The sequence below is a fragment of the Oncorhynchus keta genome, chromosome 24 (assembly GCF_023373465.1).
Source record: "Oncorhynchus keta strain PuntledgeMale-10-30-2019 chromosome 24, Oket_V2, whole genome shotgun sequence".
Classification (NCBI taxonomy): domain Eukaryota; kingdom Metazoa; phylum Chordata; class Actinopteri; order Salmoniformes; family Salmonidae; genus Oncorhynchus; species Oncorhynchus keta.
This window is the reverse complement of record NC_068444.1, coordinates 24,288,915-24,303,332: the sequence shown is the minus strand read 5'-3', so window position 1 is coordinate 24,303,332 and position 14,418 is coordinate 24,288,915. Positions and strand designations below refer to the sequence as shown.

The following is a 14,418-nucleotide window of genomic DNA, read 5'->3' as shown; positions in this document are numbered from 1 at the left end:
AAATTAAAGCACTGAGCTGAAGTATTTGACAATGTTTGGAATACATGTATTTGACCCAGGTCGGATTCCAAGACATATTGAAACCCCAATCTCAAAGTGGTTGTGTGTGATAGCAATGTCACTGTTCTCTCCCGCTCCTCTGCCTCCAGGTGAGCCTGGATTCGCGGGTGAGGGAAGGCATCAACCTGAGCCTGACGGAGCCCAGCAACTTGATGTACGAGGAGGCCCAGCTGCAGATCTACACCCTGATGCACAGAGACTCCTACCCCCGTTTCCTCAACTCCTCCGTTTACAGGGACCTTCTGGACAGCAAGAGAAGCTCCTGCCTAGACACCTAAAGTAACCCCCACCCTCCCAAAAAACAAGAAGACAATAAGGTGCCAGAACTGGGTTTGATATTTTCCTTTTTTGAAAAAGAAACAAGAAAATAATGAATAGTTTAAGCAATTTCAAGTGTCTGCTCGCAGGCAGCCCTGAGGTTTAGTTCCTGGTTTAACTGCAGATAAGAGCTCCTCGGGCTACTGTGACAAAGAGAAACAAAAGGAAGGACAGACCCATTGTTTCTGTACTGTACTTTTGAGAGTTCTCCTCCTTTCGCTCCTTCTTTCTCTATCTTGCTCTGTATTTTTCTCTCTCAAATTCTGTCCCATGCCTCAGCCATTTTTACAGTCCAAAAACAATGTATTTTTTACGATGGCTGTAGAGCTTGACCGTGGTGAGCAGGAAAATCAGACTTTGCATGTAACAAGGTAATGGAATTCGCTCTACAGTAGCTTGGTATTTTAGCAGTGGACTGCAAAGGAATATGAGATGTATTTTCTTCTGTTCTTGGGATATACCCTTTCAAGCTCTTGATGTGAAGGGAATATTGATATTTGCCAATTAGCTTGCAGTCGTTGATTTTGAGAAGGTTGAAAGTTTTACAGCAGTGTTAATATCCAAGCACTTGCCTTCTTTACAACTCTAAAACTGGGAGAAGGGCTAGAATTGTGGTCGGGCAGCTAAATGTCTTATGAACATTACTTTCCACGGGAAATCACAATGCCTTTATGTGAAAAGGGCAGCACAAGAGCTGCTTGTTATGGCAACAACACAGTTTAGTAAACATAGAGTCCTTTCTATCCTTCCCACACCACTCACCCTGAGAGAAGCACAGGTTATGTCAAAGGTTGGAATCATTGTTGGAGAAAAAAAATAATCAAAACATTCAATTCAGTCGTTTCATACAATAAATAATGAACACTTTACAGCTCTCGAGAATGAAAGAGAACCATTTACTTATTCGTTTTTCTACTGCCTATAATATAAATAGTAGTAATCACGATGCCTTGGTTTGGAAGGTCAATTGTAAGATAGTGGTATGTCTAATGCATCACCATGAGGTCTAAGAGTGGGATGCAATGCTGACACATGGAATTATGAAGTAGGCCTATATGGCTTCTTGTTTTAAAGCTGTAGCTAGTCCTAGACTGAAGGGGGTCAGTACCAGCTAAGTAACAGCCCAGTCGGGGGCAGAAGAGGTGGAATCAGACGTATTTATATATAGGTTGTTTGGAGGTTTGCAGTCCTGTTCACCAGATGTGCGTTTGTCTTTAAGACTGGTTATTGAGGCTCCAATAAGGTGCTTGGATCTCCGGTGAGCCCCATGCCTTTAAGTCTCTCTGCTTTACAGAGTTGGGCAGGGGAGGTGAATAGATATGTTTGAGACGGGTCGTTGTTTTTTTCCCTAAAATTGCCAGCACGCATTATTGTGTGTACCTGCCGTCCAGATACATACTTATCAAAACATTTTAAAGAGTTAAAGTCCCATGAACATATAGGCCTAAAATATATGTTAAATGATTTTTTTGTTGTTGTTGCAAGTGTGACATTTAAACATGGAGAAATGATTGCAGGCCTTTGTCACCTGTTGATGTGTAAAAGGTCAGTGCATGAGTAAAGTATATTGTGAGAGGGAGAGTTGTGTGTATTGTCACCACTGGTGGGTAATGATATTCAAGTGTCATTGAAGCAGTGCCACTCTTCTGTTTGAACATACTACCTGACGTTCATGTGCCAAGGCCAGTCATTATTTAATTCAATTAAGGGTTTTAATAAAGCCCATATACTCTAGGTTATTGAAGTGCAATTGGATCAGATGTAGGCTTTCTGTTTGTATTCATTCACAAAAATGAACATATAGCATAGCCTAATGATATCAGCCATTTTGAACATCCAACAATATTCTAAACAATGTTCCGTAAATTTCGTTCACATTCAGCCACCTTTCTAGATAGTTTGTTGCAATAGTGTTTGCATACTCTTTAATGAAGAGTGATACAGTGAAAGTGATACAGTATGCATGCACCACAGTGGTTAGGTAGAGGATACCTTTTTATGTAGCTCTATTAATGACAAAATAAATGACTTGCTCATTTTAGATATTATTTCAGCTGTAACTTCTGAATGTTTGACCAACCAGACAGTGAAATTATGGTTCAATCAAACCAAGTTTACATTCATGCGGTGAGCAATCATCCTGGAAACGCAAGAGAAGCCAATTGCAAAAAAAATGTAGGTAGGAAAATGGTTCTGAATGATTCATAATTAGCATTTTACACTGGGTGAAGAGTAGTATTACAGGTTTGTACGACATGTTCTCTGGTGTCTCGGAGTAATTGATTATTTTCACTCCATGGAAAGAAATGGTTGTTCATTTTACTGATATTTCAACAAGGATTTAGCAATTAATGACATGAGGTGGTATCATAGGCATAGTGTCATGTTCAAATGTTGACTTTCAATTCAGAATGAATGGCTTTGAAAGATGGCAGAGGTTTGTTGGCAGAATAAGATTTTTATCTAAAGTGTCAGAATTGATGTGATTAAGAGAAGCATTGGCCTTATCTACTGTGTTTCTCCTTTAACTTTCATTAGGGATTTCACTACCTCTCATATTGGTTAATTTATTTCACATCTAGTTGTCAATGTACACTTTGTTTTTAGATCTACTTGAAGCCTAACACTGTAAACAAAATGTGCACAGAAAATATATGTATTAAGCGTTAAAGGACGATTAGCCTAGTTAACTTTTTTGTTTGTTTAATTGTGTTCAACTGGAAAAAGATTTTTAGATATATAAATAATTCAGGAAATTCACTGTTTAAAGGGCTAATCTCATTTTGCCTATGCAAAGATGTTACTGTTGAAATATGGGAAAGGATAGGTTAAGTTTGATGGAACATGGTTTACATTGCCCTTTGCTGATATTCATATCTTATTCAGCAAAAATGTACCCTTAGTTTTGTTTCTATATAAATATATAACAAGTAATATACAGAGAAAATAGTATATGCCTTCGTGATGAAAAAAACAACAACACTTGATAAATACAAATAAATATGTGTGTTGTCTGACCTGTGGCTGTGTTATGACATCTTGGTGAGATGACAGTTCACTGCAAAATACACCTGTTGACTGATCGACTAGTCCGAGACTCCTTCATCCATAGAGGCTTTATTATCCATTCAGTGTTTTCTTTCAGGCCAATGAGCATCTCTTTATCCAAGGAGCTATTCAATGTCATTATTGCTGTACGTAACCCATATTGTCATTTGCAATCCTACCATTTCGAATTTCAAAACATTTCTACTGTACAATCAAGGGACAGTCTCGTTTATTGTTGTTTCCAAGGGTGCTTCGTAGTCACATTCACAAAGGTTGAAGGGCTATTTTAGTCACTTAAACAAAGATGTTAAATCCACAAGAACAGAAACATCTACCTCTTGGTTGCTTTCCCAATCCTCCAAACCTATAGGCTACTTTGGTACTTGGCCTTTTTTGTCAGACCACTGGAATGTAATAAGACTGAAATAGCTGTACAAGAGCCATGATGTCGTGGTCAAATTCTGTAGATATAAGGGTGCAGTTTTCTTCGACTGCACACAACACTCATTAATAACAATACATTGAACTAATAACTAATATTACTACCGACTGGCTGAATTAACATTTTCAATAAGTACGTTCGCTAATGACATCACATTTCAGTTGTCTTGTTAATGTTCCCTTTTAAGATTTAATGTGGTACTACATTATTACGTCCAAGTGGGGTATACTGGTCACTAGACCATAAGTATTTTTCTGTATATCTAATCATACCCCTTGAGCTGTCTGTGTCTTCCTGACTGGTGGCTCTTTTTAAAATAAAATAAATATGTTTCTCTGCTGAAATCTGGGTAAAAGATTGAAAGGAATGAGAATCTTAATCAGTACTTTTAGTTATTGCTTGCTTTTCTAAAGTCTACCAACTTTGCCAGCAGACATGCCAGCTAAGATAGAGAGACAAGCTAGCTACTATAACTTCATTGATAGCCTGAAATGGCTTCTTGGTAGCTAGTTGAGGTTGGGAGATAGGTTTCCAATCTGGGCTAAAGACAACTTCATAAAATTGCAAGGTGGCTAGTAGTATTACAGAGAAAATAATATATATATATATGCACACTACCGTTCAAAAGTTTGGGGTCACTTAGAAATGTTCTTGATTTTGAAAGAAAAGCAAAAAAAATCTCCATTAAAATAACATCAAATTGATCAGAAATACTTTGACATTGTTAATGTTAATGTTGTAAATTACTATTGTAGCTGGAAACGGCAGATTTATTTTAATTTTTTATTGTAACGACGTTCGTCTGTTGTAAGAAGAGTCAGACCGAAATGCAGCGTGTCGGTTACTCATGACTTTAATGAATGAAAACGGTACATGAAATAACTGAAATACGAAAACAACAAACGAAACGTGAAACTAATTACAGCCTATCTGGTGACTACTACACAGAGACAGGTACAAACACCCACCAAAATACAACGCGAACTCAGGCTACCTAAATACGGTTCCCAATCCGAGACAACGAGAATCACCTGACTCCAATTGGGAATCGCCTCAGGCAGCCAAGCCTAACTAGACACACCCCTAATCATACACAATCCCAATTAATACAAACCCCAATACAAAACACAACATATAAACCCACGTCACACCCTGGCCTACCCAAACATATACCAAAACCACAAAATACAATGACCAAGGCGTGACAGTACCCCCCTAAGGTGCGGACTCCCGGACGCACCTCAAGAATCATAGGGAGGGTCCGGGTGGGCGTCTGTCCATGGTGGCGGTTCTGGCTCGGGACGTGGACCCCACTCCATTAATGTCCTAGTTCCTCCCCTTCGCGTCCTGGGATCATCCACCTTCTCCGCCGACCATGGCCTAATAGTCCTCACCCAGATCCCCACATAACTGAGGTGCATCTCGGGACAGAGGTGCATCTCGGGACAGAGGTGCATCTCGGGACAGAGGTGCATCTCGGGACAGAGGTGCATCTCGGGACAGAGGTGCATCTCGGGACAGAGGTGCATCTCGGGACAGAGGTGCATCTCGGGACTGAGGTGCATCCCGGTACTGAGGTGCAGCCCGGTACTGAGGTGCAGCCCGGTACTGAGGTGCAGCCCGGTACTGAGGGGAAGCCCGGTACTGAGGGGAAGCCCGGTACTGAGGGGAAGCCCAATACTGAGAGGAAGCCCAATACTGAGAGGAAGCCCAGTACTGAGATGAAATCACGGCTGGCTGGCAGATCTAGAAGAGACTGGCTGGCTGGCAGATCTAGAAGAGACTGGTTGTCGAGCAGATCTGGAAGAGACTGGTTGTCGGGCAGATCTGGAAGAGACTGGTCGTCTGGCAGATCTGGAAGAGACTGGTCGTCTGGCAGATCTGGAAGAGACTGGTTGTCTGGCAGATCTGGAAGAGACTGGTTGTCTGGCAGATCTGGAAGAGACTGGTCGTCGGGCAGATCTGGAAGAGACTGGTCGTCGGGCAGATCTGGAAGAGACTGGTCGTCGGGCAGATCTGGAAGAGACTGGTTGTCGGGGAGATCTGGACGAGACTGGTTGTCTGGCGGCGCTGGGCAGACGGGAGACTCCGGCAGCGCAGGAGAGGAGAAAGGCTCTGGCTGCGCTAAACAGGCGGGAGACTCCGATAGCGCAGGAGAGGAGAAAGGCTCTGGCTGCGCTAAACAGGCGGGAGACTCCAACAGCGCAGGAGAGGAGAAAAGCGCTGGCTGCGCTGAACAGGCGAGGCGCACTGGAGGCCTGGTGCGTGGTGCTGGAACTGGTGGTACTGGCTCGAGGACACGCACAGGAAGCCTGGTGCGGGGAGCTGCTACCGGAGGACTGGTGTGTAGAGGTGGCTCTGGATAGACCGGACCGTGCAGGCGCACTGGAGCTCTTGAGCACCGAGCCTGCCCAAGCTTACCTGGCTCGATGCCCACTCTAGCCCGGCCAATAGGAAGGGCTGGTATGTGCCGCACCTGGCTCTGCACCCGCACTGGAAACACCGTGCGCTCCATAGCATAACACGGTGCCTGCCCGGTCTCTCTAGCCCAGAGGTGGGCAAACTTTTTGACTCGCGGGCCACAATGGGTTCTAAAATTTGAGAGGGGCCGGGCCAGGAGCATTTGGAGGGAGTGTTTGGGCCGGAAATACTAAAGCATTAAATGTAGTGTGTGCAAACCTCATAGCACAGTAAGAACACTACAACCCAATTTATTAACTGTCTTTCAAATGTGAAAAATAGAGCCCTTATCAGTTAATAAATTTGTCTCAAGGAATATGCAAGATATGGCATTTACATACTATTTCGCAGATACTGGGAGGAGGAAATGTAAATAGATTAAAATAACATACGCACTGTGATTTATCAAGATTGCGTCTGTTTTTAATAAGTTTCAATCGAAGGTGCAAAGTTAAAGAAATCAACATTTATTGAAAAATGGAATCACTTTCAACATTCAAAACATATTATTACACAACGAAATACTCAAGCTCAATAATATCTACTTGTGTTAAACTCCGCAAAATCATGGATGGATTGTCCTGACCGCGCGCTCTACAAACTCGCCACGGACGCCCTCGCCTTCACGCGCAAACAGTACACGTGTGTCGTTGCCAAGCACACAGACATAGGCTGTATTAAATATCCTACCTGCAGCTGAAAATTTAAATTAAGAGCGTGTGCGGCGTGTTAATTAAGCTACTGTACCGCTGCTGTGCGTAAATGCGCATTGCTCTTAATTAAAAGACGCACTTCCAAACTTTCCATATGCATTTTTTCATAACACAGCAGAAAAACTCACCATTTCAGTGGGAACAGTGTTGTTGGTCTCCCTTTTTTGCCAGTGCATCAAAGTCTGGAGTTAGTTTTGTTGTGGCAATTCTCAAGACAGATCTGAGGTGTTGGTCAGTTAACTTGGATCTATGATGGGCTTTGTTTAATTTTCATGACGCTAAACGTCTGCTCACACACGTAGGTCGAGCCAAACAACACCAGCATCTTCTGCGCCGTCCTCCGGAGGTTTGGAAACGCGGTCTCGTTAAGTGAAGCGTAAAAGTCATTCAGTTTAAATGTAAGAGACTTGAACTTCTCCTTTGAGACGGAGTCAGACTGAAGATCGATCAGTTCCAATTGCAGCTCCTGCGGTGCTGATTCGGGGTCTTGTGACAGGGGACAGGACACCAGTTGAAGTGACTTGTCAATTTTTTCAAAATCACAGAACCGACGGCAAAATTCTCTGTGCAGATCGTCCAGTGATTTGCAGTATTTCTTCGCATTTCGGGCGGCCTCTTTCTGCACGGCTAGTGTGGGGAAATGTGCGAAAGATTTGTTTGACATTTGCCTGGAGAATAAAACCAGCTTGGATTTGAAGGCTCTCACATTTGTGTACATGTCGTGCGCAAACTGATCTTTCCCCTGTAGCTTCACGTTCAGCTCATTCATGTGTGAAAATATGTCCACAGCAAACGCAAAGTCACAAAGCCAGTTTGTGTCGTTCAGCTCGGGAATTCTTCGGATTTCCCCATTAAATTAAAAAATGAGCGAATCTCGTCTTTGAGCTCCCAGACTCGTTGAAACACTTTCCCCAAACTTAACCAGCGGACGCGAGAGTGGTAAAGTAGGTCCTGGTGATCCGCATTAGTTTCTTCCAGGAACGTAATGAACTGACGATGATTAAGTCCCCTTGCTCGTATGAAGTTAACAAGTTTTACAACTGGATCCACGACGTGATTAAGCTGCAATACAGACTTACACAGAGACTCCTGATGAATGATGCAGTGAAGTAAAATAACATCCTGGTCAGGGTTTTCTTCTTTCACTTTATCCTGGATTCTTTTCAGCAGCCCGATGTTTTTTCCAGTTAAATTTGGTGATCCATCCGTGGTGACATTGGCAAGTTTACTCCAAGGTAGCTTCATTCTCTCGATGACAGCAGACACCTGTTCATATAAGTCCTCTCCTCGCGTTTTCCCTTTCAGTGATTCCATGCTCAAAAGCTCCTCCGTTATCTCAAAACTGTCGTTAATCCCTCGGATAAAAATTAGGAGCTGAGCAGTGTCTTTTATGTCGTTACTTTCATCCAGTGCTAGTGAATATAACTTAAAGGACTCCGCCTTTTTGTTTAACTTGCTGACTATATCTTCGTCAATCAGTTCCACGCGGCGAGTCACTGTCCTGCGTGCTAAACTTTTTTTTTTCAAACTTGGCTTTGCTCTCCGGACACAAGAGACCTGCTGTCTCTACCATGCACTCTTTCAAAAACTCGCCTTCGGAGAAAGGCTTGCTAGCCTTTGCTAATTTGAATGCCAGCAAATAACTTGCCTTGGTACTTGACTCTTGAATTGCAGTTTGTCGGTCAAAAAGTTCTGTTGACTCTGTAAATTAGCTGCCAACCTCTGAGCAGTAGCCGCCCGTTCTTGTGTTGACTGCTTGCTAGCATAGTTTGCATGCTTCGTGGCAAAGTGACGGCTGATATTGTACTCTTTGAAAACCGCAACAGCTTCTTGGCATATCAGACATACAGCCGTTGATCGGACTTCAGTGAAGAAGTATTTTGTTGTCCACTCCTTATTAAACACTCGGCATTCGCTGTCCACTTTCCTTCTCTTTGGTCCGCTCATTTTCACAGAAGGGCTTAATGGTGACGTGAAACGAAGTGAAAATTAAAGTGAAATAAAGAGAAATACGCGCCACTCCAACAACGGTCAATGTGTTTTGAGTGCGCCATCTATTGGGGAAACGTGGGCATTGCAGGGAAAGGGGAAAAAAGGAGGTTTTTACTATAATTTGGACAAGTTCGGCGGGCCGGATTAAAAAGCCTCACGGGCCGTATGTGGCCCGCGGGCCGTAGTTTGCCCATGTCTGCTCTAGCCCAACAGTGAGCACAGGGAGTATGCGCAGATCTCCTACCTGGCATAACTATTCTCCCTTCTAGCCCCCCCCCAATAATTTTTTTGGGCTGTTTTTCCAGTTTCCAACCGAGTTGCCGTGCTGCCTCCTCATACCTGCGCCTTTCCGCTTTAGCCGCGTCTATCTCTTCCTTTGGACGGCGATATTCTCCCGGCTGCGCCCAGGGTCCTTTACCGTCTAATTCCTCCTCCCATGTCCAAATCTCCAAGTGGTGCAGCCTCTCCCACTGCAACTGCTCTTCACGATTAACAGGGAGAGTAGGCTCAGGTCTGACTCCTGACTCAGCCACTCTCTCTCTGCGCTCTCCCCCGTTACTTTCGGTTTTCGCTCTGAGCCTCCGTGCTTTCCTTTTGGACTCCATTCGTCTATAGCCCTCTTCGCATTGTTTTAGGGAATCCCAGGCGGGCTCCTGCACTCTCTCCGGGTCGGCCGCCCACCTGTCGATTTCTTCCCAAGACGTATACTCCATGCTTCTGCTGTCCATAACGTCCTCCTTAGGCTCCTGCCAGTTCACACGCTGCTCGGTCTGTGAGTGGTGGGTGTTTCTGTAACGATGTTCGTCTGTTGTAAGAAGAGAGTCAGACCGAAATGCAGCGTGTAGGTTACTCATGACTTTAATGAATGAAAACGGTACATGAAATAACTGAAATACGAAAACAACAAACGAAACGTGAAACTAATTACAGCCTATCTGGTGACTACTACACAGAGACAGGTACAAACACCCACCAAAATACAACGCAAACTCAGGCTACCTAAATACGGTTCCCAATCCGAGACAACGAGAATCACCTGACTCCAATTGGGAATCGCCTCAGGCAGCCAAGCCTAACTAGACACACCCCTAATCATACACAATCCCAATTAATACAAACCCCAATACGAAACACAACATATAAACCCATGTCACACCCTGGCCTACCCAAACATATACCAAAACCACAAAATACAATGACCAAGGCGTGACATTTATGGAATATCTACCTAGGAGTACAGGGGCCCATTATCAGCAACCATCACTCCTGTGTTCTAATGGCATGTTCTGTTAGCTCATCCAAGTTGATCATTTGAAAATGCTAATTGATCATTGGAAAACCCTTTTGCAATGATGTTACCACAGCTGAAAATTGTTCTTCTGATTAAAGAAGCAATAAAACTGGTCTTCTTTAGACAAGTTGAGTATCTGGAGCGTAAGCATTTGTGGGTCCGATTACAGGCTCAAATCGGCAAGAAACAAAGAACTTTCTCCCGAAACTTGTCTATTCTTGTTCTGAGAAATGAAGGCTATTCCATGCGGGAATTTGCCTAGAAACATAAGATCTCGTACAATGCTGGGTACTACTCCCTTCACGGAACAGCGCAAACTGTCTCTAACCAGAATAGAAAGAGTAGTGGGAGGCCAGAATAGAAAGAGTAGTGGGAGGCCCCGATGCACAACTGAGCAAGAGGACAAATACATTAGTGTCTAGTTTAAGAAACCGACGCCTCACAAGTCCTCAACTGGCAGCTTCATTAAATAGTACCCGCAAAACACCAGTCTCAACAGCAACAGTGAAGAGGCAACTCCGGGATGTTGGCCTTCTAGGCAGAGTCGCAAAGAAAAAGCCTTATCTCAGACTGGCCAATAAAAATAAAAGATTAAGATGGGCAAAAGAACACCGACACTAGACAGAGGAATTCTGTCTAGAAGGCCAGCATCTTGGAGTGTGCTTTTCTTTCAAAAACAAGGACATTTGTAAGTGACCCCAAACTTTTGAATTGTAGTGTGTGTATATATATATATATTTTTTTTTTATACAAGACAAAGCTGAGGGGCCACGTGCCCCTTTGCCCCCTATGGGCATGCCGCCTCTGGTCCGATGTACATTTTTTTGTCCACTGGGTTAGCTTTGTGTTCAGATACTGAGAGAGCTTGGGTACTTGCTTTCAAAGGGTCATGCCTATAAACACCTGTCTTATTAATTTTGTTTAATTGTTCTTTTTTTCTCTCTAAGCGCTAAACATGTTTTAATTATACTCTTTCCTCTAACTCCATTAGAAACCATTTGTAATGTCCACGAAGGGACATTAGTGGTGACTCACTGTCACCCTACCACACAAACATTGATTGAAATAATGCTATAATAATAAATATTATGAGTGAACTTGTCTTGCTGGGTTTTGTCTAATAGTATACATTACATAGATTTTTTTTAAATATAAATTGTAGAATGATTTTGGGAATTGGCAATACCAGATAGTTTTCTGTCACAGGTACCTTTTTATATGCGTCCATATTTGAGAATGGAGAAGTATAGCTGTGCAAACAAAGATACTGGCTTTTCATGAAATTACATACAAATGACTTACTTCAGCTTTGGGTTTCTATAGTCTGTCACCTACCACGCCTCCAGAAATGCTGCCTCCAATGCATTGTCCACAACAATTAAAAACCATTAAGAATTCTTTATGTAAAACTGTCACAAGACCTAAACATTAGTGTAATCAAGTTGACAAAATTATATTGAAAGAATGTGGGGAACAGCATTAGATTCCACCTTTTTTGTCTGTTGGCCACACCGATTTTGTCCTCTGTTAAGTGTCATCCATACCTTACTCCCATCTCATCTCTCAACTGATTTCTAATGTCCAGTCATCTACAAAGATACAGTACATTGAGGCTTTTCAGGAATTACCAAAAAAAGAAGGCTATTTTCAACAACAAAATATCATTGGTCAATATTACCACCACAGGTGTCCGTCAGTGATTCAGGCCATGATCTCAAGAGCACTAACTGCTACACTAGTTCCTCGGATATTGTACTATTCCGATTATTCACTGTCTGCTTAAAACTGAGCACCGTTTGTTTAACATGATCCTGTAGGCCTAATTCTTGTTCCTTGTTACAAATGGCTATATACAGTCCTTTGGCTCCCATCCAAACTATTATTTTTGCGGCAGGGAATGTGTAACCAGTCCTGAAGCTCTGTCTAAATGTCGATAATCCCTACTTCTGATATGGTTTTGGAAACCTTTTGGAACATTACTTTTATATCAAGTTTTTTTTTATACTAATACCAAAGATACACTTACTGTACACTGGTTTAACACAGTTGCAGCTGACAGTATATTTCAGTTAAACACTTCTGGCTTCCTTCTGTTATAAAAAGGTTTTCGGAATGCTGGGTAGCTAATTAGAGCAGGTCATCGCCTCTCATGTAAACAATCCATAGAATTTGTGTAACATGGGAACATTGCAGTGTGGGATTCATGTTAAAAATGGGTATAGTAAATTTACCTTAACATTTAGACAGAGTGTTGGAACTGGTTACCTATTCACCACAAGCTAAATAATAGTTTGGATTGGTTCCTAATGGCTGAATAATAACACTTTGAGACTGGGAAAGCTTCAATCATGAGATTGGATGCATGTATGATATGGGCTGTTGGGAGGCAACATGTCTGTAAACTGTAAGTGGCAGGTTTTCTCCATAATTTAATGTTCTCCGTAATGTTTTTGCCCTTTTGTCCTTGCTCTTCAACATAATGCATACGTCCCTTATCTCACTTTATGAAACTGGCTGTGACCAGACACAGAAACCGGCATCGATATAGAACGTTGCTGTATTGTTTATGTAAACTGGTCTCACTCCAGATAGCGATAGCAAAAGAGTAGGAAGGAGAATCCTCAAACACACATTTTACCTCGATCAGAGGCATTTATGACAATTGTGTCTTGCTTTGGGATGATAGGGATCGCTTTGTACAGGTATTTCTCTTCAACATACACAATTGGTGAGGCAATCAGAGCATGTTTATTGATTTAGAATGCCAGAACCTTCTTTTCGCAATGCCTTTGTAGATAACATCAATGATCTGGAATTAAAATAACCCTTTTAAAGGTCACTCGAGTAATTGAAAGTTCTATTTTATATTCAGCATGCTTTTGCTAAATAAAATAATAATTCAGTTATTTACCATAAACAATACTGTATGAGTATGTATTAAAGTATTGCATTATGCAGACAGTTGGTAACGTTAGAACTCTTTTGAGAGATTATTTTACTTCTAGTATGTTTCACTAATATTGACAATATAGTCTTTTTTTAGTATATTCTCGTCAATTGCCTGAATGACTTTAATCCTATTCATATGAATGAGATTAGATTATTGTAGTGTTACGAAACCAGCTAGCTGGCCTACTGATATTGCTACACTCGCTAAGTCTAGGGGTCCTAGGCCTAGCTAAATGGTCTGTAACCTGATTTAATGTGTTTGTTAACCTGAGAAGTCAGAGTATGTGAACCGTGTTGTATGCACTTGCCCCAGGAGACAGACCATTTTTTTCTGGGTCCAGGGATGGCTCTGTTTTGACTCTCTGGTCAGCCAGCCCAAGCAGATGATTGTGTGTTCAGTTTATGTTGATGAAAATTAATACATACAAAAAGGAAACTGCAAAAAGGCATGTCCAAAACTAAAGAGATGACACAAAACACTGTCCGGCCGAGAGTCTCCTGTCCACCTCTCTCTGTCCATCCCTGATTGCCCCCACCTGTTTGCTTATCAAGGCTTGGCACAGCATATGGCCCGATTGCTGCTGCCACCAGGGGATGTGGAGTGGAAATGGTAGTGTGCTGTTTATCTATGTGCTAACAAAAAACTACCCCCCATATCATAACAGTAGGTTGCTTCAGATGATTTGACAGTATGCAGTTGCATGACTCAATAACTTTTATCTAAAGGCCATTTAACACGTGTCTGGGAACGCTCAATTGAACTCTCAAGGGCATCAAGAGGGATTGTTGTACGACAACCATTGATGATTGTGAACGCTATAGCTATCTCTTGAGAGTGTTTCCAGGGCAAGTCAATAATGACTTCTACAAGTCACATTTGCTGTTCGTTTCCATGTAACAATTTATTGAGCAGGCTGTTATGTGACTTTTTCTTTTGTCTTGTTGAGCTGTTAAAAGATCTTGCCATGGAAATGTAATGAAAGCAAACATTTGAGATATGTAATGTAAATATTTAGGTGCTTCATATATTCAAGAAAGACTGTGACATTCAAGCTACAAAGTGGCATATGAAAGTGACCAGTAATTTAGTGGACACCCTTTACTGACCCCTAAGTTTGACATTATCTGTGCTATTGTAGCTGCCC

At 42.2% G+C, this 14,418-nt stretch overlaps 1 protein-coding gene across 2 annotated transcripts in view; it reads left to right on the top strand.

Moving 5' to 3' along the window:
- rgs17 (regulator of G protein signaling 17) overlaps positions 1 to 5,078 on the top strand; it is a 46,736-nt gene extending 41,658 nt beyond the window's left edge. For both annotated transcript variants that reach the window (XM_035801163.2, XM_035801161.2), the window contains exon 6: positions 150 to 5,078. In XM_035801163.2, coding sequence (XP_035657056.1) covers positions 150 to 338 — 189 coding nt within the window. In that variant the 3' untranslated portion in view covers positions 339 to 5,078. The remainder of the gene's footprint in view (positions 1 to 149) is intronic.
- The last annotated feature ends 9,340 nt before the right edge of the window (positions 5,079 to 14,418 follow it).